The following is a 27,199-nucleotide window of genomic DNA, read 5'->3' on the forward strand; positions in this document are numbered from 1 at the left end:
TTGAAAATCTCCGGGGGGGGGAGGGGGTAAAGTGAGTCCTGCTATATAAATGCAAGTTGACCTCTTGCAGAATGAGGGAGCCAATTCACTTGTTATAGGGCAAATAAGTTTGCTAGTATTTCTAAAGAATTCCTGCAATTCAGGTAAGTTGCTTATGAATCTAAATATGTGGAGAATATGACCTAGGGAATACTAGCCAATCCTGCCTAAAGAACATAAGAGCCTTGCTGGATCATACCAAAGGCCCATTGAGACTAGTGTCTGTGCTGCTCTGACAGTGCCTACGAGAAGCCCAAAAGCAGGACCTGAGCGCAAGAGTGCACTCTCCACTTGTGTTTCCCAGTATGGTATTCAGAGGCATATTATCTTCAACAGTGAAAGGAAAACATAGCCATTGTGGCTAGTATCCACAGACAGCCTTATCCTCCATGAATGTGCCTAATCCTCTTTTAAAGCCCTTCGTCACTACTTCATGTGGGATCGAATTCCATAGGAAGCTGCCTTATACTGAATCAGTATAATGACCATTAGTCCATCTGGATCAGTGTTGTCTATGCTCACTAGCAGCCATTCTCCAGGGTTTCAGCCAGGAGTCTCTCTGAGCGCTACCTGGAGATGCTGGGGAATGAACTCGGGGCCATCTGCATACAAAGCAAATGCTCTACCACTGAGCTACAACCTTTCCCCAATAATTTAACTATGGATTGTGTGACAAAGTACTTTTGTTTGTTTGCTCTGAATTACCTAGCATTCAGCTGCATTGGACAGCCCTGATTTTAGGATTATGAAAGAAACTTCTCTCTATCCGCTTCTCCACACTACACATAATTTTATACACCTCTTTTTTTAAACAGTCCCAAATGTTGTAACCTTTCTTCACAGGCGAGCTGCTTCCTAGTGCTTATCTGCCACATGTTTACAGACATGTGCTTCTTGTTCAGATGTTGGGAAACAGGCAGTGGACAAACTGCAAATACATTTGCTGTATAAGGTATGAATGAACTAGTTCTTAAAGGCCACCTGAGCTTGGATGAGTTAAGAACTGCTAGAAACCTGTTGTGTTCTGATTGTGCATAGCTGCTCCTAAAAATAGGCATAATGGATTTTTCCAGTTCATATGATGCTTCTTTCTGAAGAGCTTATTCAATATTTAGTTTGGAAAAGTGGAAATAAATGCTAGTTCCAGAAATATTGGTAAAACATCCACCAATTCTCATAATTTCATTTGCTGTCACTATGAAAGAGTTGTTAAACCATGTTTGGGAACCCTTATTATCCAATTAAGTAGGATCAAACACAATGATGTTGGCTGTCTTATAGTGACATATTGATAAACATTGTTAGAAAAACAAACAAAAATTATACTGATTGCCAGAGCTCATAGGCATGGTCATGAACTAATATGATGCTATCATTCTGCCAAGCAGCAGTGAAGAATGCAAAAGCTGAGATGACCTTGCATCCACCTTTCTATTAAATGAAAAGCTAGTTAAGATGTTTGAGCCCTAGGCCTAGGCCTGGAAGAAGAAACCCTGAGAGGAAAGGGGCTTATTGAAATAAACCATCTCCTATAAAATATACCACATGAGAATGCTTCTCTCATCTTTTTGTATTGTTTAGACTGATCTGTAAAATACTGAAAGCTTATCTCCCATGTATGTAATGAAACAGTCAGCTGCATCTCTGCTTAAATTGCATATGTGGATGAGCCATGGATTTTTATGGCTGTTTCCCTGGCAATCTGTGAAGTCTTAGCAGGCAGGTAAGAAAAATAACATTGAACGGGATGTCTGCTAAGGAGACTATTCAAAACTTCAAGTACAAGTTTATCTTATTGAAAATAATGATAGCTCTGTAGGACTGTGGTAAAGTCAAAAGGAATTATGTGGAACTGGAATAATAGATTGATTAGGGTACATATAACATCTCTGGGGTTTCTAGCAGATCTGGGAACTCTCACTTTATGAAGAGCAAAGTCTAAGCTTTCTTTCCCATCCGATAATAAAAAGTAAGGGCAATCCCACACTGGATCAAACATGGTGCATCTGGCTCAGCATTCAAATGGTATCTCTCCCTCTCTATATCCATTAATCGGAGATTTGCTGAAAGGGTAGTTGTACTTCTGGTTGTCATCATGGATTCTTCATCCATTACACTTTATTTATCTAATTCTTTCTATGCATTGCTTATGTTAGTGACAGTCATAGTATATGGTAGCAATGAGTTCCACATAATTCTGAATTATGTGAAACCCTTTTGTTTAAACTTGATGCATGTAAAAGGGGTCTTCCATACAAGAACAAATTTATTCTGACAAAATGCTTTCAGGACCCATTTCACCAGAGATATGAATTAGTTTCATCCTTGGTTTCAAACCACAGATACCAGTTTGGACAAAATGGCAAATTATGGTTTACCTCAAAGCAGGATATGATGTAGGGTATCATCACACCTGAAGAGCAGAGGCAATGTGAAGCCCAAGGCTCTCTGAAGACTCAGTCTCATAGTGCCAAACCATTGTTTGGTATTATACAAACCAGCCTATAGTCTATTGCTGCTGGTAGGTAGCTGTTGTAGATTAGGAGGCTGCCTGTAAGCAAGGGCAGTCCTCCATCACCAAAGGAGGCCACCCAGCATGTTTCATTCTGTTCCAGCTAACACCTGGAAAAGAATTATCAATGAGTTGTGTTGATATGTTTATACTGATGCTATGCCATTATGTTTTTTTCATATTTCAAAGATGTTTATAGAATGGTTTGTATATGAAGGTATTATCAATAGTTGTTCCTCCCCACCCCCAACATCTTGTCTCACCCTCTACATATCCAACCGGTCATTGTGTTCTGCAGGACAGGGCATCCTGCAGATGCCATCTTATCAGGAGGTCTGTTCTGTAAAATGTTGAAATCGGGCCTTTAGTGTGGCAGCACCTACTCTTTGAAACTCACTCCCATTGTATCAGAAGGACTCCTTTTCTATTGTCGTTTTGGCCCCTGCTAAATACATTCCTCTTTCAACAAGCCTTCTAAATGGAGATTTTTATCCCAGTTGGGATCTGTATTGGATTTGAATTGATTTTATGTATGTTCTGTTGTTTTAAAGTGTTTGTATATTAGTAAATGTTTTTATATATGTTTTTATGAGATTGTAAATCACTTCAGGATGCCTCATGTGAAATTATTCTATTTATTTATTAATTATTTGATTTCTATCAAGTCCTTCCTCCCAATATGGTGTACATATTGTTGTGACCAAGGACGGGGGGGGGAGGCTTTGAGGAAGGGGATTCTGACTTTGAGGACTGGGTCAATGAGTTGAGAGAGGAGGGCCCGCAGCACATCCAGTCACCTGCCCCCCCCAGAAGTGCAGTGCGAGCCATCAAATACTGCTGCTGTAGAAACACATCCCTTGCCAGTGCCTGAGGTGCCGCCTTGCCAACTTGCTGATCCTCAACCGGGAACCCAGCAGCTTCTCACATCTGAACAGATTGTTAGTCCCCCAGCACTCAGAGGGGGAAGCTGAGGTCCAGTCCCCTTTGCCCCGTTCTCGGTGGCTTCAGAGGTGCGAAGTGCAACGGTCAGAGTTGAGGAGCCATCATGTATGCGTGAAAGAGAAACCTACTTAAGTGGGCGCTGAGGAGGGGGGAGTTGCTGAGTCAACATCTGTGGCTGTGAAGACAAGTTTAGTCGGTGTTAGAAAGGGAATTAGTTCCTAGAAAGCGTATCTAGATGAATGAGTCGAAAAGCTTTTGACATGATTGTAACCTTTAAAAAGAGAAAAACTCACAGAACCGAGTGTGCCTGAATTTCTTGGCTTTGGGCTGGACACATATGAAACTAATAAATAATAATAATGTATTGTTTGATTAGTAAATGATCCTGGTTTTGTACTTTAGAAATGAGTATATGATTCCCTCCTATTGGAAAGGAGGATGTAAACTGTGTGGAAGGATCCAAGTGACTGGTTCTGTCCACATGGCAGGGGGGTTCATGCGCAGCCCCCAACCTCAAGATCACCTCACAGGAAAAAGGCTTGCAAGCAGCTTGTGTATGGATTGTGTATGGATCCCCCTTTTGTGACCTTATACACTAGTGGATAGGCTGGAAACAGTTATTTCCTCTTAGCATCTTATGTCCTATTTGTTTCCCACCCCTCCTCTTCCTCTTCTCTTATATATGTCTCTATTCCTCCAAAGAAAATAATCTGAGAGTTACCTGTTATTGGAAAGTTACCTGTTAGTGGAAAGTTGTAGTTCAAAAGGACTGAGTGCAAAAGCTTCTAATCTTAAGCACAGCTTTCATTACTAGCAGAAAGCAAGTAGAGTGTAGAATTATGAATAGTAAAGGCAATGGCCAGATGGAATAGCAAATCCTGTTTACCTTTTCAGTAATACATGAACCAGAAGGTACATGATAAAAATCAAAAAGCAATATACTTAAAACATATTAAAAGGAAATCCTTTTAATGCAGTGCAATATTAACCTTTGGAATCTGTTGCCTTAGCTGATGGATGATGCAGTAAAAAACCCAAGAGTTGAAGAAAAGAACTGGGGATTTGTGACTAAAACCTATTTTTGACTTTATAACAACAAACAAAGTTTGAGAAGTAACAAACAATGCTTTGGATAGCAATGCAAAATTATGGTATTTAAGGGTTGTATCGCATTAACTGTACAATCCAAACTCAAGGTGTGCAGGGATGAGAGAGTTTGGATTCAGTGGATTGTGGACTTTCCTGGCTGAGCTGGGGCCCAAGATCACCCCAGTGAGTTGGAGATATGTCAGTGTAAGTTCCTCACCTACCCTCTGCCAGCAGAACACAGGTGGAGTAAGTCTAAAAAAGGGAGTGTTCCAGGGGTGGGGCGAGGAGAGAATTACAACTATTCCAAACCTTGTTCAGCTCAGCTATGTGACCAAGGCCAAATCCTCAAAACATGGGCCCACAAGCATGTGAAAGCTCAGCCAGCAGTAGCCCCTCCCCCTGAGGCTCCTGAACAGAGCTTAGAATGGGGTAACTTACACCGGCGTAAATTACACTAGCCTAGGTTACACTGGCTTCCTATTGTTAGGATTTCTCTGTAAGTCTTATTTATTTATATATATCCCACCCAGGGCGGCAAACAAAAGCACTAAAAACCCTTTAAAACACAATAGCCTTTAAAATATATTAAAATAAAGTATCTTTAAAAACATTTTTTAAAAAGCTTTAAAAACATCTTTAAAAAAAGCTTAAAAAAACGTATTAAAAAGCAATTCCAGCACAGACACAGACTGGGATAAGGTCTCTACTTTAAAGGCTTGTTGAAAGAGGAAGGTCTTCAGTAGGCCCCAAAGAGATAACAGAGATGGTGCCTGTCTAATATTCAGAGCAGACCCAATTAAATCAATTGATTTAACTTGGTCACTAAGTTAAGTGCACTGATTTGATTATGACTCAGTCTATGGGCGGGGAACCTGTGGCCCTCCAGATGTTATTAAGACTCCAACTTCCATCAGCTCTAGCCACATGTCCGGTGATCAGGCAGGATGGGAGGTACAGTGCTACAACAACTGGAGAGCCAAAGGTTCCCTGTTCCTGACTAAGTTTTTATCCTGGCTCAGCTTGTCAAACAATTTATTCTCAAGCAAATTAGTTCAGGTATTGTTACAACCTTTGAAAAGGGCCAAGCTTTCCTGACATTGTTTAACAATGGCTTACCACATTGATGGTGGCCATCACTGCAGTATCTCTATGTCCCTGGTACACCTAGTGGTTGCTGGTAAGAGTAGAGGCATTGTGTGATAACAGCTATCTTCACAGGAAGTGTTCTGATTGTAGGGCAGAGAATACCCCGCAGGGCTTCTTTATGGTAATCATAAGGTGTTCCAGCCATACGCTTTATGGTTGGCCTGATCAGCCAAACTGGTTATGTGTCATCCTTGAGGAAGCTTTGTCATACTAAGTCACTTCATTGGCCCATTTTGCTTACCATTATGCTGACTAACAGCAGCTCTCCAAGGTTTCAGACAGAAGAGATGCCAGGGATTGAACCGGGCACCACTGACCTACTGTCCTTTGCATTTCTATCATTGACCATTTCCACATCATGAAGGACAATGCACATGCCCAGGTGAGCCTATTTCCCACCCACTACACAGCAAAGCGTGCTATTTAATATAGTGGAGAATGAATGTATTTTGTTTAAATAAGGGCAAATTAGGAAGATGGGAGACAAATTCCCCCTGCAGCTCTCTGAGGATGGTGTAGGGAAACAACACATCCACAACACCAGGGGGGGGGGGCACCTTTTTTTTTTTTTGGCAGAAAGCAACTCATTGCTCATTTCAGCACCTGTTAAAGCTGTAGACTGACAGATACAAACATACAACAAGTCCTACAGCACAGCCTCTCTTAGGGTGGTGTTTCCTTTCACAAAGCCACAATAAACTGCTGCTAGAGTAGGGATGAGATCTGTGGGCTGATGCCACTTAAAAAGCATTCCGTCAACCTAACAGGCAGTATCGATTTGAGTTCGTCCTTTGCTGCTTTTACCAATCTGTTTTTCTCCTCCAAAAAATATTGATATTAATATCAATATTTTCTTTAAAAATATCCATAAATGAAACTATATATATATATATATATATATATATATATATATATAGTTTATATATATATATATAAACAAACGTAATTGTGATTAACCAAACAGAGGTTTTTATTATATTATGTTACAACGTTGCTGACTGACAAGCCTCTCATCTTTGCCTTACTGTGTGAAACTGACAAGCCTGCTATTTGCTTTGGAGGGGAATGATAACTAGGAGAAGGTTGTTTTGACAGAGGGGAAAAAAGTGAAAACTTTCGCTGAGCATAGCCTTGCCTTGCAGCTGTTGAAAGAAAAGAAAAAGCAAGTCACCACAGTATGGGTTGAGGCTTCATTTTACTGGGCATTGTGTTGGGTTAAAAATGCAGCGGCCCCTCTTTCTTTCAGATGGGCAGAAGCTGTTAGATCAGGATGCTGCTGCAGTTTTTACTTCTGGTATTTGATCCCCCGCCCCAAAGGAAAGCAGGGCTGTCAATTTCACACAAAGGAAAGAAGAGAGGCTGGTCAGTCAGTTCCTTATATCTGATGCAGCTTAATATCCAGCATTGGGAAAAGCTGCAGAAGCTAACAACATTCTGTACCATTCTGCAGAGATTTTGAATATGCAGATTATTGGGGAGTTCCGCTTTATTTTCGATTCCAGCAAAATCCTTGCCCATCCCTATGCTAGAATTGCAGAACACACAAGCGAGATGACAGAGAATGGGAACATTGCTAAGTGAGACTGTACTCCTTCTAGACTCCTAGGTACACATGTTCAAACAGAAACAGTAGTACAGAATTTGAGAAGCTCCATCAGCCTTTTATTCTAGGAGTAGTTATAACTAAAGCAAGTGAAGTAGATCTGGGATAGCACGGTTGTCCTACAGCAGTGGTTTTTAAGAGGTGCTTTTATGGGTTCCATGGAAGCTTTCCAGGGAGTCCTCAATAAAAGATGACCAATACTGGCGGACAAGCTTCCGTGAAGCCAATATGAAAAGTGTTCCCTGAGAGTAGGGTAAAATGCAGTTGTGTACATTACGCATTGAAAAGCAGAGGGAATCACTATTGCATTTGAGAGGTAAGTGGTGATAGAAACAGAAAATCTTCAGGAAGGCCACACTGCAGTCCATCCTGATCAATGGGAGGGATTGATCAATGGGAAGTGACACATTTGGTGGCCAGTTCAAAACTTATTTTTAGCCATGAACTCATGAGCTGGGTTTAGATAAGTAGTTATCTCTCAACTTCCTTTCTTTAATATGGATATAATAAAACTGACATATGTTGTAACGATTGTTGAGACAATGGCTGCATTTGCATGTAACACTACGCCATAAAGTAAAGTTTATTAAACCATACTGTGCACAAGCTACATGCTAGTGCATGAAGCCTGGGTGCTCTCAGGTCATTCCCCTCTTTTGCAAGTGGGGAAACAAATCACAAAGTGTCTGGCCTAGCATTGCATCTGAACACAGGATAGTTTTGCCTAAGCAAACCACTTCATGGTCTCCCTTCCTGCTCATGTAAGGGAGGAACTAAAGCAGGAGCTCTCAGGCTTTGGGTACCAGCATACAGCTCGTTCACAGTATGGTTTAATAAACCATGCTTTCTGGCTTAGCATTATGTCCAAGCATAGCCAATATATGCAAAGTACTTTGAACTACCAAGGCTAACAGAGCTGTGATCAGTAGTAGGACTTAGGAAGGTGTCCTTGCCTTTCTTTAAAGAGGTTGTGGATTTCAAAGGTCCTGGCTTAAGATTCCACACAGCACAACAAGCCTTATAAATAAAATAAAATGGTTTCTGGGAAAAAGATTTGTCAATACACCGAAATAATAACAACTATGCAAACAGGAAAATGATACATTTACACCACTAATGCAAAGCATCTGCAGTTGCTAATCATTTTGTAATCTGAAACTAGAGAAAAATACAGTGGTCATGAAAAATAGTTTCTTGGGATTAATGTCTAGATAACAGCCAGTAGCTGATTAGTCGTTTTGAAAAAAGACTTTGTTGAGTGGCAGCTGAAAATAAAGTTGACTTTATGAAGTATGTTCTTTAATGAGCACCTTTTTGTCTAAATTATGCTGTCCGATAAACGTCTGCCTTTCTACAAAACAGTTTAATCAGACTAGCTCCATAATAAGATATTCCCATAATAATTCCCATAATCAGACTAGCTCCCATAATTTTAAATAGATGGTTATGAAAATAAAAAAATACACTATAGTAACTATAGAGATTAAAAACTGACATACAAAGATAGGCAAGAAGCAAACACAAAACCCAGGGAATCTAATTAATTTCTATTTCACAGCCAATAGCAACTTAATATAGAACAGAACTATACATTTCAGTAAAGATTCTCCAGATTAAACATTTCTCCCTCTTTCCTTTGCTTATTGCAATTTTAGAAAGGTTATTTCTTAACTCTGAAGTGTTATGACCATACTGGCAGCCATAACACAACATGCACACAGGGGCAAAGATGATAAAGGTTCCACCAGAGTGGCAAACTCAGAAGTACAGGGTTCCTTCATGATAGTCACAACCACGCCACTGCCTAAAATTATACAACCTTCTAAGATTCTAGAATAATCAGGCCAGGTTTGAATGTTGCTTTCTACTTCTCTATCACAACCATCATTTCACTGTTCTTTCTCACTGTCAGAGATATTGTTTGAATTACTTAATTCAGTGTCTACATGTTTATCTCTTGCTGCTACCAAGTGGCTTGATTATATAGATGGGAAAGCTATCTGGAGGATACACTGTCTGTTCTGCAGTTCCAGAATGCTCACACTCCGCAACTTGTCTTGGCTTTTTGAAGCAGGAACCAATAAAGGCTTGCTTGCAGTTGACACTCATTGGGCCTGCATAATTGACTCAGAAAGCCCTACAGCAATAAAGAAAAACACAAACTTTTAAAAAACTGCTGGGTGCACAGGCTGCTCCCATCCCTTTCTCTGGGAGCATTTTTGCTGCTGGGTTAAGACAAACCCTGTTTTTTTCCCTAAGTGAAGGAATTCCTACTCTCCAAGGAGGTGGCCTGTTTGGCCAGGACAGCTGAGGGAACTAAAGAATGAAATGAGCAGGGGGAGAGAACTAAGGAAGTATCCAACTAAACAGTTCCACTAGCTCAATGGCTTTGTGCAATGGAACTTCCCTGCCCTCTTCTCTTCATTTTGCAGAGGAATTGGTAACCTTCTGAACTTTGCCACCTTCTAGAAGGTAGGAAGTGATTTTTTCACCCCCTTCTCCTGTCTCCCTGTGTCACCCCCTTCCTCTTTCTACACATATCCAGAACGTTAGAAAAAGAGAGGGGGTTTAGTCCATTCAGGCACTTTTTTTTATATCATTACTATCATTCTTGCTGTCTTGGCAAGAACGGTGTCCTTGCTGATGGCGCCTTCCAGCGCAGAGGCAGCCCAGCCCTCCAGCTGACCCCACATCCTTCTGTTTGCCATTTTTGGGATCCCCTGTGAAGCTTGTGAGACTCTGGGGGCCATTTGTGTGTGTTGAACCCTCGGTGAGAGCCAGGGTGGATGGGTGGAGTCCTTGGTCAGAGATGTTGAGTGGAGAAGTGCAAGGCAATTGTCTTAATATTTATTTATTAATTTGTATTATGTATTGCATTGTGGTTTTATTGTATATTTTTATAATATTTGCTGTTTTATCTTCTGTACACCGCTTAGAGATTTTTATATATATTAAGTGGCATAGAGTTTTTCAGTGTATTGCCACCATTTTCGTTTTATTTCATCTTCGTCAGTCAGTGTGTTCCCCTGTTGAATATTCAACATCCCTATTCTTGGTTTAAATTTCTCTTTAATTTCTCTAATCTTTTGGAATAGGGCTCTTGTTCTAGAGTTGTTTTTGTTCTCTTCTATTTCTATACAGTAACTATTCTAATAGTTCCCTTTATCCCTACGTACTAGTCACTGTATTGTTGCATTTAGGGTTCTAACCGTGTTTGTCTCCTTTTGCTTTCCTTCTCTCTTTAACCATTTTAAGAGTTTCTTCAGTCATCCATTGAGGTCTTTCTTCTCTTTTTAACTAGAGGTATTGTCTTTTTGCATTCTTACCTGATAATGTCTCTGACTTCATTCCATAGTTCTTCTGGTTCTCCGTCAACTAAGTTTAAAGCCTCAAATCTGTTCCTTATATGATCTTTATATTCTTCTGGGATGTGTTTAAACTGTATTTTGGCATTATGATTGCTTTGTTCTTCTTTAGCTTTACTCTGATTTTTGATATTACCAGTTCATGATCTGTACCGCAGTCTGCTCCTGGTCTTGTTTTCGCAGAAAGTATGGAACTTCTCCATCTTCTCTTTCCAATTATATAATCGATTTGATTCCTATATTGACCATTTGGTGATGTCCACGTGTACAGTCGTTTCTCAGTTGCTCAAACAATGTGTTTGCAAGAAACAAATTATTGGCTTCACTTCTATCTCCTCAGCCCCATTTCCCCACAATTCCTACTTCTTCTCTGTTCCCTACTTTTGCATTCCAGTCCCCCATGATTATCAGCACATCTTGTTTTGGTGTATGATCAATTTCTTCCTGTACTTCTGCATAAAATCTTTCCAATTCCTCTTCTTCTCCATTTGCCATTGGAGCGTAGACTTGGATGATGTTTATGTAAATAGGTTTCCCATTTAATCTCACTGATATCACTCGCTCAGACCTTGCGTTATGTTGCTTTTGCTACATCACTTCTCACTATTAAAGCAACCCCATTTCTTCTTAATTTCTCATTTCCTGCATAAAATATTTTATAGTTGCCTGATTGAAAATGTCCCATTCCTGGCCATTTTAATTCACTCACGAAAAATATTGTAAGTTGATACGTTCCATTTCTTGCTTGACAATTTCTAACTTTCCCTTGTTTATGCTTCTCACATTCCATGTTCCTATTGTGTGAATTGTACAACTCTGGACTCTCCTTTTGCATCTGTGCACATCAGCCTCTGGGCTTCCTTTTGGCTTTGACCCAGCTGCGTCATTAGTCACAGCGCTACTCATACTTGTCCTTTGTTCTTCCTCAGTAGCTCGATGAGTGCCTTCTGACTTGGGGGTCTCATCTTTCAGCACTATCTCATGTTGCATTTTGGATACTCTGTTCATAGGGTTTTCATAGTAAGATGTATTGAGGTGGTTTACCATTGCCTTCCTCTCAGTTTGGATGCATCTTAGTTTGGCGTCTCCGCTTTGACCATTCCACCTTGGGTGCCCCTGCTAGGAGTCTAGCCTCTTGGTCTAGACTCCTGATGGCATTGCTGCTCTCAAAATACTTGGAAGAAACAAATCACCAGGAACAGATGGCATATCAATAGAGCTACAAGCTACTGGGACTAGTCCAAATTTTGACAAAAATCTGTTAACAAATATGGAAAACTAAACAATGTCCCACAGACTGGAAGCATTGCATATACATCCCAATTCCAAAGAAAGGGGATCCCAGGGAATGCAGTAATTATCGAACTATTGCCTTAATATCCCATGCAAAAAGTAATGCTCAAATTCGTACAAAAAAGTCTTTTACCATATATGGAGAGAGAAGTGCCAGATGTTCAAGCTGGATTTAGAAAGGGAAGAGGCACCAGAGATCATATCACAAACATACATTGGATAATGGAACAGACCAAGGAACTTCAGAAGAAAATCACCCTGTGCTTTATAGATTACAGCAAAGCCTTTGATTGTGTAGATCATGAAAAACTATGGCATGCTTTAAAAGAAATGGAGCTGCCACAGCATCTGATTGTCCTGATGCACAAACTATACTCTGGACAAGAGGCTACTGTAAGTACAGAATATGGAGAAACCGATTGGTTCCCAATAGAAAAGGGTATGGGACAGGGGTGTATTTATCACCCTATTTGTTTAATCTATATGCAGAACATATCATACGGAAAAAGGGATTGGACCAAGATGAAGGAGGTGTGAAAATTGGAGGGAGAAATATCAATCATTTAAGATATGCAGACAATACCATACTACTAGCAGAAACCAGTAATGATCTGAAACGAATGCTGATAAAAGTTAAAGAGCACAAAAGCAGGACTACAGCTGAAGATCAAAGAACATAAGAACATAAGAACGTAAGAAGAGCCTGCTGGATCAGGCCAGTGGCCCATCTAGTCCAGCATCCTGTTCTCACAGTGGCCAACCAGGTGCCTGGGGGAAGCCCGCAAGCAGGACCCGAGTGCAAGAACACTCTCCCCTCCTGAGGCTTCCGGCAACTGGTTTTCAGAAGCATGCTGCCTCTGACTAGGGTGGCAGAGCACAGCCATCATGGCTAGTAGCCATTGATAGCCCTGTCCTCCATGAATTTGTCTAATCTTCTTTTAAAGCCGTCCAAGCTGGTGGCCATTACTGCATCTTGTGGGAGCAAATTCCATAGTTTAACTATGCGCTGAGTAAAGAAGTACTTCCTTTTGTCTGTCCTGAATCTTCCAACATTCAGCTTCTTTGAATGTCCACGAGTTCTAGTATTATGAGAGAGGGAGAAGAACTTTTCTCTATCCACTTTCTCAATGCCATGCATAATTTTATACACTTCTATCATGTCTCCCTCTGACCCGCCTTTTCTCTAAACTAAAAAGCCCCAAATGCTGCAACCTTTCCTCATAAGGGAGTCGCTCCATCCCCTTGATCATTCTGGTTGCCCTCTTCTGAACCTTTTCCAACTCTATAATATCCTTTTTGAGATGAGGCGACCAGAACTGTACACAGTATTCCAAATGCGGCCGCACCATAGATTTATACAATGGCATTATGATATCGGCTGTTTTATTTTCAATACCTTTCCTAATTATCCCTAGCATGGAATTTGCCTTTTTTACAGCTGCCGCACACTGGGTCAACATTTTCATCGTGCTGTCCACTACAACCCCGAGGTCTCTCTCCTGGTCGGTCACCGCCAGTTCAGACCCCATGAGCGTATATGTGAAATTCAGATTTTTTGCTCCAATATGCATAATTTTACACTTGTTTATATTGAATTGCATTTGCCATTTTTCCGCCCATTCACTCAGTTTGGAGAGGTCTTTTTGGAGCTCTTCGCAATCCCTTTTGTTTTAACAACCCTGAACAATTTAGTGTCGTCAGCAAACTTGGCCACTTCACTGCTCACTCCTAATTCTAGGTCATTAATGGACAAGTTGAAAAGTACAGGTCCCAATACCGATCCTTGAGGGACTCCACTTTCTACAGCCCTCCATTGGGAGAACTGTCCGTTTATTCCTACTCTCTGCTTTCTGCTTCTTAACCAATTTCTTATCCACAAGAGGACCTCTCCTCTTATTCCATGACTGCTAAGCTTCCTCAGAAGCCTTTGGTGAGGTACCTTGTCAAATGCTTTTTGAAAGTCTAAGTACACTATGTCCACTGGATCACCTCTATCTATATGCTTGTTGACACTCTCAAAGAATTCTAATAGGTTACTGAGACAGGACTTTCCCTTGCAGAAGCCATGCTGGCTCTGCTTCAGCAAGGCTTGTTCTTCTATGTGCTTAGTTAATCTAGCTTTAATCATACTTTCTACCAGTTTTCCAGGGACAGAAGTTAAGCTAACTGGCCTGTAATTTCCGGGATCCCCTCTGGATCCCTTTTTGAAGATTGGCGTTACATTTGCCACTTTCCAGTCCTCAGGCACGGAGGAGGACCCAAGGGACAAGTTACATATTTTAGTTAGCAGATCAGCAATTTCACCTTTGAGTTCTTTGAGAACTCTCGGGTGGATGCCATCCGGGCCCGGTGATTTGTCAGTTTTTATATTGTCCATTAAGCTTAGAACTTCCTCTCTCGTTACCACTATTTGTCTCAGTTCCTCAGAATCCCTTCCTGCAAATGTTAGTTCAGGTTCAGGGATCTGCCCAATATATCTTCCACTGTGAAGACAGATGCAAAGAATTCATTTAGCTTCTCTGCAATCTCCTTATCGTTCTTTAGTACACCTTTGACTCCCTTATCATCCAAGGGTCCAATTGTCTCCCTAGATGGTCTCCTGCTTTGAATGTATTTATAGAATTTTTTGTTGTTGGTTTTTATGTTCTTAGCAATGTGCTCCTCAAATTCTTTTTTAGCATTCCTTATTGTCTTCTTGCATTTCTTTTGCCAGAGTTTGTGTTCTTTTTTATTTTCTTCATTTGGACAAGACTTCCATTTTTTGAAGGAAGACTTTTTGCCTCTAAGAGCTTCCTTGACTTTGCTCGTTAACCATGCTGGCATCTTCTTGGCCCTGGCGGTACCTTTTCTGGTCTGTGGTATGCACTCCAGTTGAGCTTCTAATATAGTGTTTTTAAACAACTTCCAAGCATTTTCGAGTGATGTGACCCTCTGGACTTTGCTTTTCAGCTTTCTTTTTACCAATCCCCTCATTTTTGTGAAGTTTCCTCTTTTGAAGTCAAATGTGACCGTGTTGGATTTTCTTGGCAATTGGCCAGTTACACGTATGTTTAATTTAATAGCACTGTGGTCACTGCTCCCAATCGGTTCAACAACACTTACATCTTGCACCAGGTCCTGGTCCCCACTGAGGATTAAGTCCAGGGTTGCCGTCCCTCTGGTCGGTTCCATGACCAACTGGTCTAGGGAATAGTCATTTAGAATATCTAGAAACTTTGCTTCTTTGTCATGACTGGAACACATATGCAGCCAGTCTATGTCCGGGTAGTTGAAGTCACCCATTACTACCACATTTCCTAGTTTGGATGCTTCCTCAATTTCATATCTCATCTCCAGGTCTCCCTGAGCATTTTGATCAGGGGGACGATAGATCGTTCCCAGTATTAAGTCCCTCCTGGGGCATGGTATCACCACCCACAACGATTCTGTGGAGGAGTCTGCCTCTTTTGGGGTTTCGAGCTTGCTGGATTCAATGCCTTCTTTCACGTATAGAGCGACTCCGCCACCAATACGTCCTTCCCTGTCCTTCCGATATAGTTTATATCCAGGGATAACTGTATCCCACTGGTTTTCTCCATTCCACCAGGTCTCCGTTATGCTCACTATATCAATGCTCTCCTCTAAGACCAAGCACTCCAGTTCTCCCATCTTGGTTCGCAGGCTCCTAGCATTAGCGTACAGGCACTTGTAAGCAGTGTCTCTCTTCAAGTGTCTTTGGCACTTGTGGTTAGGCCTGTGGTAATTTTGCTCTTCTGAATTTATATCCTGTGCCCCTGCTCTCACAATGCCTACTTCTAGGCCTACCCCTTTTAAAATTTCATCATTTCTTTGGTTTTTATCCCAGGGGGGAGGTTTATTCCGAACCGGACCTTTCTCAGCTCCTGTCGGGTTTCCCCCCTCAGTCAGTTTAAAAGCTGCTCTGCCACCTTTTTAATTTTAAGTGCCAGCAGTCTGGTTCCATTCTGGTTCAAGTGGAGCCCGTCCCTTTTGTACAGGCCCGGCTTGTCCCAAAAAGTTCCCCAGTGCCTAACAAATCCAAACCCTTCCACCCGACACCATCGTCTCATCCACGCATTGAGACTGCGAAGCTGGGCCTGTCTGGCTGGTCCTGCGCGTGGAACCGGTAGCATTTCAGAGAAAGCCACCTTGGAGGTCCTGGCTTTCAGCATCCTACCTAGCAACCTAAATTTTGCTTCCAGGACCTCACGGCTGCATTTCCCCATGTCGTTGGTGCCAACGTGCACCACGACCACTGACTCCTTCCCAGCACTGTCTACCAAACTATCTAAACGACGGGCGATATCCGCAACCTTTGCACCAGGCAGGCAAAACACCTTGCGGTCTACACGCCCATCACACACCCCACTGTCTATGTTCCTAATGATCGAATCACCCACTACAAGGATCCCTCCAGCCCCTGGAGATATATCCTCGGCACGAGAGGATAGCTGCTCATCCCCCAAGGAATGGGTCCCTTCTAAGGGATCGTTTCCCTCTTCCTCAGCTGGATGCTCTCCTTCCCCGAGACCATCGTTGTCCATGATAGCAGGAGAGCTATCATTGTTGGAGTGGGACACAGCTATAACATCCCTGAAGGCCTCCTCCACACACCTCTCTGCCTCTCTCAGCTTTTCCAGGTCCGCCACCTTGGCCTCAAGGAAATGAAGTTGTTCCCGGAGAGCCAGGAGCTCATTGCACCGAGAGCACACCCACGACTTCTGTCCAACAGGCAGATAGTCGTACATGCTGCAGGCGGTGCAAAACACTGGAAAGCCCCCACACCCCTGCTGGCTTCTTACCTGCATAGTTTTGTTTAAGGTTTATTACGTTAATGGGTTGGAGACTGCGGTTTAGTTGAGGTCAGGGAACAGATGGGCAGAGTGGGGGGCCCTGGCCTCCTCGCCCTGCTGCCGAACTCGCTCTGCTGCTTAACTCGCCTTGATGCTTTGTTATCTGGGGCTCCCTCTAGCTCGTGGAGAAGACTAAGAAGACTAAAGTAATGACAACAGAAGATTTATGTAACTTTAAATTTGACAACGAGGACATTGAACTTGTCAAGGATTATCAATACCTCGGCACAGTCATTAACTAAAATGGAGACAATAGTCAAGAAATCAGAAGAAGGCTAGGACTGGGTTGGGCAGCTGTGAGAGAACTAGAAAAGGTCCTCAAATTTAAAGATGTATCACTGAACACTAAAGTCAGAATCATTCAGACCATGGTATTCCTGATCTCTATGTATGGATGTGAAAGTTGGATAGTGAAAAAAGCGGATAAGAGAACAACGCATTTGAAATGTGGTGTTGGAGGAGAGTTTTGCGTATACTATGGACTGTGAAAAAGACAAATTATTGGGTGTTAGAACAAATTAAACCAGAACTGTCACTAGAAGCTAAAATGATGAAACTGAGGTTATCATACTTTGGACACATAATGAGAAGACATGATTCTCTAGAAAAGACAATAATGCTGGGAAAAACAGAAGGGAGTAGAAAAGGAGGAAAGCCAAACAAGAGATGGATTTATTCCATAAAGGAAGCCACAGACCTGAACTTACAAGATCTGAACAGGATAGTTCATGACAGATGCTATTGGAGGTCACTGATTCATAGGGTCGCCATAAGTCGTAATCGACTTAAAGGCACATAACAACAAAGTGGTATAGAAATGGCTTAAATAAATAAATAAATATTATTATTATGGTGTAAGACAAGGAACATCCTTTTCTGTTTTCTCCTTCTTGGCTGCCATACTACGACTCAGAGTAACTGCATTTTGGCAGAACTTAGGAGTTTTAGGAAGGAACGTAAGCATGGAAATTCCTGATCCTAACCTCTGGTGTTGGCTGCATCACACATACATTCTTCAGCATATTCATTTGCATTTCACCTTACCACGTACAACACACACACACACACACACACACACACACACACACACACACACACACACACACACACAGAGTATTAAAAGCTGAAATACCATCACCCACACACTTTCTCTCCTACCCTTGAACATATTTTTTCTCTCTTTCCCTCATCCTCCCTACACCTGGCTTTGGGTTGAAACAAAACCACACTTCTTCCCCTCCCCCCTTTTTTGCTGCTGGGTTGAGAATGAGATCCTTGTAAATGCCTTCTCCCACAACAACAGACACCCCTAGGAGCCAATCAGAATGAAAGGAGAGTGTGTCACCTACTGAGAAGAGTTGTCTCAGTGGCTGACTCAGCTCCTTTCACTCCGATTGGCTTGTGGGAAGCTGGAATCATAGGGACCCTGCTGGGACCTGCCTCCCCCCAAAATAAGGGGTCTAAAATCCCGTGAGACCCTAGATGACTACACTACATGGGTTCCACTGATAATGTTCTACTTTTTAATACATCAGGAGATAAAATAGTCATAAGTTAAAGGCTGTGTTCATATGCAACACTGAACTATGGTTTGGCATTACAGGAACAAGCCTGGAGGAGTGTCAAGCTCATGGGCCACTTACTCTTGTGCATGTTCTGGACCAGGACTTTGAATCCTGATTTAGCAGTAAACCAGTTTGCCGCAATGGATGCATTCACACATATTATTATTATTTAGGCATTACAAGAATGAGCCACAAGAAGTCTTGGGCTTGCATGCTCCCCCTTCTCCTTTGGCTGTGGAGATGTTTGGAAGCTTTTGGGAGTTTTTTAGATTAACCGCAGCATGTCTTGATGTCTGACTCCAGACAAATTATGTTTAATCTTAATTATAGTTAATCACAGTTTATGGTTTGGATGTAATGTTAAACTGTGTTTGTCCCAGAGGAGGGATGTATGTGTCATGCTAGCCTGAAGCTTGCTGTGACTCTACTTCATAATTCTAAATCAACTTTTAGTGTTAGGTACAAATGCACCCTGTGGTCTAGTTCACATGTAAATGTAAACCACTGTTTAATATTACGTGCATGAATAGGAAGGAGCTGCTATGAGCTTTAGGCTCACAAATTTTCCCTTTCCCTCCTCCTGCATGGCTGGGAAACCTGTTACCAGGCAATGTAGCTTAAAACAAACTCTAGTCAGTTTCTAAACAAGTCAGCTTCATAATCCAAGGTTTAAAAACTGGCTTATTTAAAAACTGACCAGAGTGTGTTGCCTAGCCATATTGGTAAATTTAACTGTGAGTATTCTGATACATAATAAAGTTAGTAAAAGGCACTCTTGGCCACTGACATCACTTGTGCCTCCACTCAGAGAACTGAATCAAGTAGCACCCACAGAATGCATACATGACCCTTCAGGGGGAGTGTAACACCATCGTAAGACAGGTAGCACACCTCCATTTATATTAGAGTATTTCCCCACCCAATGGACTTCAGTCTCAAGATTTAGCTTCAGCTTGTTCACCTTCATTCATCCTAAAACTGTTTCTAGACATCTGTTCAGAACTTCCAGTGCTTTCCTGGGATTAGAAGATGGATCTGAGAGGTACAGCTGCATGTCATCTGCATAGTGGTGACACTGCAGCTCAAACTGCTGGATGACTTCTCCCAGGAGTTCCATGTGCATGTTAAAAAGTATTTACATGCCTTAGATGGGCTTTCGATACCCCCTGAAGGGCCAGAGGGGACAAGATAGAACCTTAAGGCACCCCACAGGTAAATGGCTACCCAGTTCTAAGCACCAGGTGCTAGGTGTGAGAGGAGGGGGGCAGAGAGATCTCCTATTGCTACTGGTGAAGCAATAGCAGCAGCAGCAGCAGCAAAGCAGATGGACAGAGGTGGGATAAGGGGGTTCTGGGTGAAGTTAGTGAGGGAATATGGAGGTTCATGGGGGATGGATTGGCACCTGTCAGTCTCCTGATCTGATGTGCAACAAGATCCTATTAGACTCAAACTGACTCAAAATGAGCTCCAAATAAGCTGTGATATTTCCCTTTTTTCTTTTTGGGGAAATGGCTTAGCTTATTCTGAACTAATTCCAGAAGAAAGGACTAGTATAGACAGTGATGGAGTCTGTATACAGATTAAATATGAGGGTGTGAATAAAGATAATTATACCTACATCACTGAGCTACCAGACTTCAGACTGTCTCTTTTATCTACTGGATCCCTAAATAATTGTTCCAAGGGACTGGGTCTTTTAATTACAAAAGACAGGAAGACCATGAAATTTTTTTCTGTACTGTCAACAGGTGAGGAAATTTGGTAAATAGGGGTATTTTCTATAAACAGTATATGTTGTGGAAGGTCAGGTAGAGAAAAAGGTCAAGATGACAATAATTTGCATTAGCTGAGGATGTTATAAGTGAAAAGAAGCTATTAGCTATTCATTAAATTCTGTGGGTGAACCAGTATTTTGAAAATACCACCGAATAACCTTATACAGAAGCTGCAGAGCAGTGTTGGCTTAAGGATTAATACTAAAATAGTGATCTTAACTCAGGCAGAGATAAAGGATTGTGTAGTTGCAAGGACCTGGGTGTCAGTTTTTTTACACAGGACAATAATAGTTTTCATATCAAGAGAGAAAAGAAATGTTACTTTGGAAATGATGGGGCACACAGAATTGAGTAGTCTTGTGTTTGTGAAAGATTCCACCTCTGTTGACTAATTATGATCCTCCATCCAAATTATAAGAGGAGGTATAGTTAGCAGTTATTATTTTTAATCATTGTTTCAGGAATAAAATCTGTGGTTATTTTTCAGGTGCACAATACTGTTCAAAGGGTAGGAGATCTTCTAGTTGACTCAGAATTAATCTGCTGAGTTTGTCCAGGGTTTTAGTCAAAGCCTGTATGTTAAAACTTCACTACACCATGAGCAACAATGAACCCATAGCTTAGTGGTAGGCATAGGTCAGTGGTAGAGCCCATGCTTTGCATGCAAAATGGTGACTGGCTAATAATATGCTGCTAGAACTTGGTTGGGAAGGAAGATTGATGCTCAGCACTACATAATGCTTAAATAAAGCTCAGTACACACTTCCAGTCACATTGGCCTGTGCCACTGGTCTCTACTTCTTTTGTCTCATGTTTCTCGCTTAAGGGGTGAGACACTGCATGGCACTCTGGGGACCAGTGGAAAGATCAGAGATGCAATTATGAGTAAAGGGTGCTATGTGGATTCAGCATTGAATCCTTTCATTGCACAAACGTAGCGACTGAGAGGGGCTGCTGTAGATATTAATATGCATTCACTGCTTTGTGCAATGTAGCTTGTTATTTATTTATTTATTTTGTTGCATTTATATACTGCCCATAGCAAGTAGCTCTCAGGGCAGTAAACAGAATAGGATAAAATACATACATCATAATAATAAAATCACAAAACATATAAGACACAATGAAAACAAAATACAATTAAACAAAATATAAGATGATAAAAGTATTTTTTGTTATAAACCCACACAAGAACAACATTGTTGTTTTGGTACTATTGTTTATCAAGAAAAAAGTTATCAAGAATAAAATTTGGGATGAATCAAATTTTTGGTGCCGATAATCTTTAAGGAGGACTTCGGTCAAGATTGCCAGCAAGGTTACCACTGTCTTAAATTCTCTTATGCATGTGCACTAGCTATTTTGCTTACATGAAAATAAACTCAAGGTGGTGATGGCAGAAAACATATTCATTACGTGAAGTGCAGCCTCATGGGGGATACCCAAGCAAAGAGACTGTGTTGTGTTGAGATAACCAGCAAATAACAAACAAAAAAGGACACCCATTCAGCTGCCCCCTTCCTTTTTAATTATTCTTGGCAGGTGTCTACACACTTTCATTTCTGGAAGCCTCCACACTAAAATAAAGAATATTTTCTGGAAAATATTTACCAATTAAACTAAGAAATTCAGTGCATGAAAAGGAATTCTCCATTTTTTCCCAATAATGGAGGTGTGGGAGTGAGAAGATCTCTGTGTCATTCCAACCAAAAAAGGTCATCTGAAAAGTCTTATGGAGATTTCCTATGGATGATCTATACTTACATCCTGAATTGGAAAGCAAGGAGCTGGACATAAAGCTGGTGTTGGCTCTCCAACTGGAAGATGCATTCTGTATAGATGAAATGTCAGCAACGTTTTTCTTATCCTGTGAGATGAAATTCCTCCTATTACAGAGCTGATTTTGATGCATTTCCTATTATCTTTAAGATTAAAAGCAGCCTAAAGCCAGGATTATAATAATATAATAATAATAATATTTAATTTGTTTGTCGCCTATCTGGCAAATAGCCACTCTAGGCGACGTATAATATGGCAGAATTCTTTTAAACTGATAAAATCTGGTTTCACTGTTTAGAATGTCAATCTAGTAGTTAGCATTAAATCTGATTTCCTCCCAGATTCTGTGTCATTGTCGACACATAAAATTCTGGGAGAGGTTACCTTCTGTATTTGGTATGGCAACGTCTACACATTTTTACTAGAAAAAGAGGAATAAATGGGTATCTCTCTCTTGTTCCCACACACAGTTCTTAAACATGCAAAACAACAAGTGGTGAATGAGGGAACCCTTGAAAGCACACAGACACACATAATGAAACACAAAAGGAAGAGTGGTTTTGAAAACAACAGAAGGGGGGGAGCTCATTTCTAGTCTTGAGGCAAATAAGGAGATCAAGAGAGGGGTTAGCAATAAAAAGTTATTTTCTGTACTATTTCAAGCAAGCCAATAAAAGCAAGCCTAACCTCTGGATCACTTTATTCTGTTTGGAAACAAATGAGTGAAAAGGACCATAGGGGCAAAAGCAGGGCAGTGGCTCATTGTGCTCATTATTCTCTAAACAAAAATGAGATTGGGTTCTAAATATCCAGTACAGATCTAGCCATCATGGATATCATAAAGAGAGAGAAGGTATAGAACCTAGGTATGATTTACACTTGATTGTGCCATATGTTGACTGGGCAAGGCCCTTCAAATTTGGCACTACTCATACTGGGGCTTTAACCACCTCTATCCCTTGTAGATAGACATTATAGAATTTGTAAGCATCCAGGATCCCTGACTGCAAAAGGCAGCCAGCCTGTGTGGCCCAGGTTCTTGCAGACCAAGTTCAGGGATGCTGACAGTGATGGCAATGCCAAAATCTTCCACTAATTGCTGCCTAGGAGACTCCTAGTGGGAGTTGCCTTCTCCTCATGTACTGAGAGTGTTGGTAGCACGTACACTCTTGGGCTGCAAAAGATTGTGAGAAATGGCAGTATTACTAGTCTCCTGGGCTGCGTTGCAGCCTTGGATCTTGGGGTTGTAGCCAATGCTGTGCAGAATTCTACTCACACAAGGGGACTTCCCATTCTTCTCCTCTCCCTGTACACCACCAAAATTTGCTTCAGAGAGTTCCCGAAAGTGGGGAGGGGGCTGGAGAGGAGGGGAAGAGAAGTTCCACTGTACAAGTGGATGTCTGCTGAATGAGTGGAACAGCAGCACTGGATACAGCCCTTGGGCAGTCCTAGTACTATCAGCACCTGTGATCTCAGGGAGCAAAAGGCAGCCCAACAGAAGACTTCTGGCCTGCAGCTGCATTTTGCAGCCTGAGGTCATAAGTTTTGACAGCACCCATGGTCTCAGAGTGCAAAGCAGTCCTGGAGACCCCTCCACACACTGGGGCTCTTCTGGTGTGCTCCTGCATTTTGCAGCCTGAGATTGTGGCTCCTGCCAGCACTGTCAGTGCCCATCTTTTTGAACTGCCCAGAGGCTCCTTGCTCTTGGACTGTGCAGGGCTGGCTGCTTTTTACAAGGGCTTCTAGGCAGCCCAAATTGCCAAAAATTGATCTTGGGCTGCAAATGGTAGACAACTCTGCACATCCTAGGACTTTCAGCAGGGTGGGTGGGTGGAGCATTTCTCAACTCTTCATCTTAAACAGCCAAGCAGCCACATTGCCTTTTAGGCTAAGTTTGCCCATCTCTGATTATCATGGGATGGAGGGGAAAGCTGGAGTGTCCACCCTACCAGCAAGTGTTTTAAAAATGAACCTTTTATAAATGTATAGACAAACCATGAAGGGAAAAAAAGTATTTCTCAAAATGAAACTGACTGGCAGTAGGTTTAGAGCTTACAGAAATATGTCCTTGAGAAGAGTTAATTTTGTGTTGCATGAAGCAGTATTTCCTCCTTTTAAATTTAAACAAATCCGTGGAGGAAGCTCCATGCTCAGAGAACGGATAAGTCTGAATACAGGATTCTGGGGACCAACAGTTGGGGATGGCTACCTCCTTTCTGCCCAATTCAAGAGCTTTCCTTGGTCAGTGACTGAGACAGAGTAGTGGTCTTTGGCAGCCTGTATTTTGACCCAGCAAGGCAAATTGTATGTGCTTCTGTGTTTCCAGTGAAGAAAACTGACACTTTGCTATAAGTGATTATCCACTATCCAGAGCCCTACTGATTAGAGTGAATTTCTTTAAAAGCTTCACATACAAAGGAAGGCTTAAAGAAAGAGGTGGTAAACCTACTCTGAAGTCTTCAAGTCTGCGCTTTGAATCTTCCAGATGTTGCTGTAAGGAGCCCATAATTTCCTTATATTTACTGTCTCTCTCTTCAATATTTTCTGTTTGATTGTGAGAATCCTGAAATCACAGAGAAGATTTTTGATATGGGTGAAATATAATTATCGGTAATGTAAAAGGACAAAATGTTCCTACTTGTATAAAACAGAACATTCAAGTATTTGATATGGGTAGATGCCATCACAGGGAACTCCTGGTTGGCAGAGGCTCCCTGTACCTCTATTGCAAAGGTAGTCAACTTGATGCCCTCCAGATGTTGCTGGACTCCAACTCTCATTAGCCCCAGCCAGCACAGCCAATGTCCAAGGATGATGGGAGGTGTAGTCCAACAACATCTGGATGGCACTTTGGCTACCCCTCCTTCGTTGTAAGATTTGTAGCTTCAGCAGGATTTGCATTAGGCGGCCCTCTGGGCATGTCACTTCTGTTTGCTGTATAGCACCAACTACAATGTTGGTGTCATTTAAAAGGAAAATGGCTTCTTATCTTGAATTTTCATTTTCAGTGGTTCTAGGGTGAGCCAATCTTTAGTTCTGAGGTCATGGGTAATGCCCTGACAAACTGGAGCAAGGTGGGAAAGATTAAAGGTGTTTCCTTCTGTGTACGGCTAAATTGCTGGCCCATAGAAACATTGTCTGAGCAAAAGTGAGAGTTGACAGTGTATATATGCACCAGTAATCTGACCTGCAGAGAGGTGGACATCTTTAATCAACTTCCCCATCCACAGATTATTTGGGTGTCATTCCCACTCCAACTTAAGGCTTTCTCACACTGGAATCACCAGAGAATGTTAAAAAGAGAATACCATTCTGCTCTAGTTTGGTGTCAGCTTAATCCAATACTCTTTCTTCCTCATTCCTTGCTTGTTTTGCCAGTATTTGGACAATGCAATACAACATGGAAGTCTTTTGATTCTACCTTTTAAGGAGGTGGAGGAAATCACCTTATTATACAGCCACAAGAGTGGCTGTATACTATAGTCAGCAGGGATTTTTCACGTTCTACCATGTTAAATGAAAATACCACCCTCACCCCTTTCTGGTGCTTTGTATAGTCCCAATTCAAAACAAAAACTTACAAGTCTTATACTGTTGGATTCAGAATTGCTTGCTCTACAACTCTGGAAGTTTTCTTGGTGATACACAATGCCCCCACGGAGAATCCACAGGTTAAAGTGAAAAACGGGAGGAAAAAAAACTAGAAGCCGTTTGGACTTTTTTTTTGAGAAATTGACATAATCTGTTGAAATTCATTAAAAATCAGAGATGACTGTAAGATATCCCTAATCAAATCCCTGAGCTTGCCCCATACACAGTACTTCATCTGTAGTAGGTTTAAATTTAAAAAACGGCACGGTTTATTTTTAATTAATTTATTAAAAATGCATTAAAGTGGATGATAACGTACCGCATGCGTAGAAGAGTTCCTTTCACTCTCCCTCCCCCTCCCCTTCCAGTTACTTGGAGGAAGCAGGGGAAGTCTGCTCCTGTGATTGGTGGGCAACAGACATGTGACTCACCACCGGCCTTCTGCTGAGCTTGCTGTGTGTGAGGAAGCAAGAGAGAGAGAGAAAATGGCCGATGGAGGGAGAAAGCAGCAGCAGAATGGAGGTGAGTGGGAAAGTTTAGAATATTTTTTTCCAGTCTGATGTGCTTCAGAGTGAACAAATAAGAAGACCTAGAACCCAGCTAAGTCTTGCTAGCTGGATCCTCCAGAAGGTCATGTTAACCTGCTTTTCTTGATTCTGCCTTGTGTAATTATAAGCATTAAACGGTGCTGTGCTTCTACAGCTAGAATGAATTTCCAGGGTAACATAAGATTGGTTTGGAGAAATGTACTGGTTTCCAAAGTAAACTCTCATGAAACCTACAGGCTCCTTTTTAAAACATCAAAGCTTCGGCTATGGGGCAGTATATAAATACAATAAATAAATAAAATAAATAAATCAAGTAAGGAAAATGGTGGATTCCCATGTTAACAGGTTTAAGTAATTGGGGTACACCTATAAATCATACCAGCAACAGAGGATACTGTGTTTTAGCTTGCATATTGTTTTGGAAAGTGCAAATTAGGTACATTTCCTTTTAAATGTGAACTGAATCAAATTTCTCCCCCATTCCTAGCTGAACTGTGGTCTTTGCATGATTTGTCTTTCTTGTGAATATACACCCCTTTAGCCCTTCCCATGTTAGACGCAGATACTTATTTAGCTGTGTTTAGGCATTCCCCTTAACATGTGAAGGGTTAAACCAAGGATGGGGTCAGGAACACACATGCAAGCACAGATGCAACCCAATATATCTGGGTGCAGCAGTTACATTTTAGATTTTTGCGCAATTATTGTGAAAGAGTTTTTAAAGCTAGATTGATTGCACATGCTTAGAAACCTCCCCACAAGTGGAAACCTTGGCTTATTAGGCTGTTTTTTTATTGCATGGACACTTTCTAAGCATGTTCCATTGAACACATTTTAAGAATCCCTTCAGACCTTCATGCTAATCATGTGAAGATCTAAAAAACAGCTGGCTGTTCAGGACATGGGAGGTGAAGGTGTGTGTGTTCACCCTGTCTCCACCCTCATGAAGAACATGGATTTCATTCTTGCAGCTTATGGAGGGAGAAAGCAGCAGCAGAATGGAGGTGAGTGGGAAAGAGTCAAAAAATGGGGGGGGGGCTTTGAAGGACTCTGCAATTTTTTAAAAGTCTACTTGGAAGTAAGTCCCATTGAGTGCAGTGGG

At 41.5% G+C, this 27,199-nt stretch overlaps 1 protein-coding gene across 5 annotated transcripts in view; it reads right to left on the bottom strand.

The window, feature by feature from the left end:
* Positions 1-27,199, bottom strand: part of CEP128 (centrosomal protein 128) — a 300,038-nt gene that overhangs the window by 2,415 nt on the left and 270,424 nt on the right. For all 5 annotated transcript variants that reach the window (XM_061611884.1, XM_061611883.1, XM_061611887.1 and 2 more), the window contains 2 exons: positions 24,408-24,521; positions 21,944-22,046 (listed from right to left, as the gene is read on the bottom strand). In XM_061611884.1, the coding sequence (XP_061467868.1) occupies positions 21,944-22,046; positions 24,408-24,521 (217 nt within the window). The remainder of the gene's footprint in view (positions 1-21,943; positions 22,047-24,407; positions 24,522-27,199) is intronic.

Source organism: Rhineura floridana, chromosome 2, assembly GCF_030035675.1.
Source record: "Rhineura floridana isolate rRhiFlo1 chromosome 2, rRhiFlo1.hap2, whole genome shotgun sequence".
In the NCBI taxonomy this organism is placed as follows: Eukaryota; Metazoa; Chordata; class Lepidosauria; order Squamata; family Rhineuridae; genus Rhineura; species Rhineura floridana.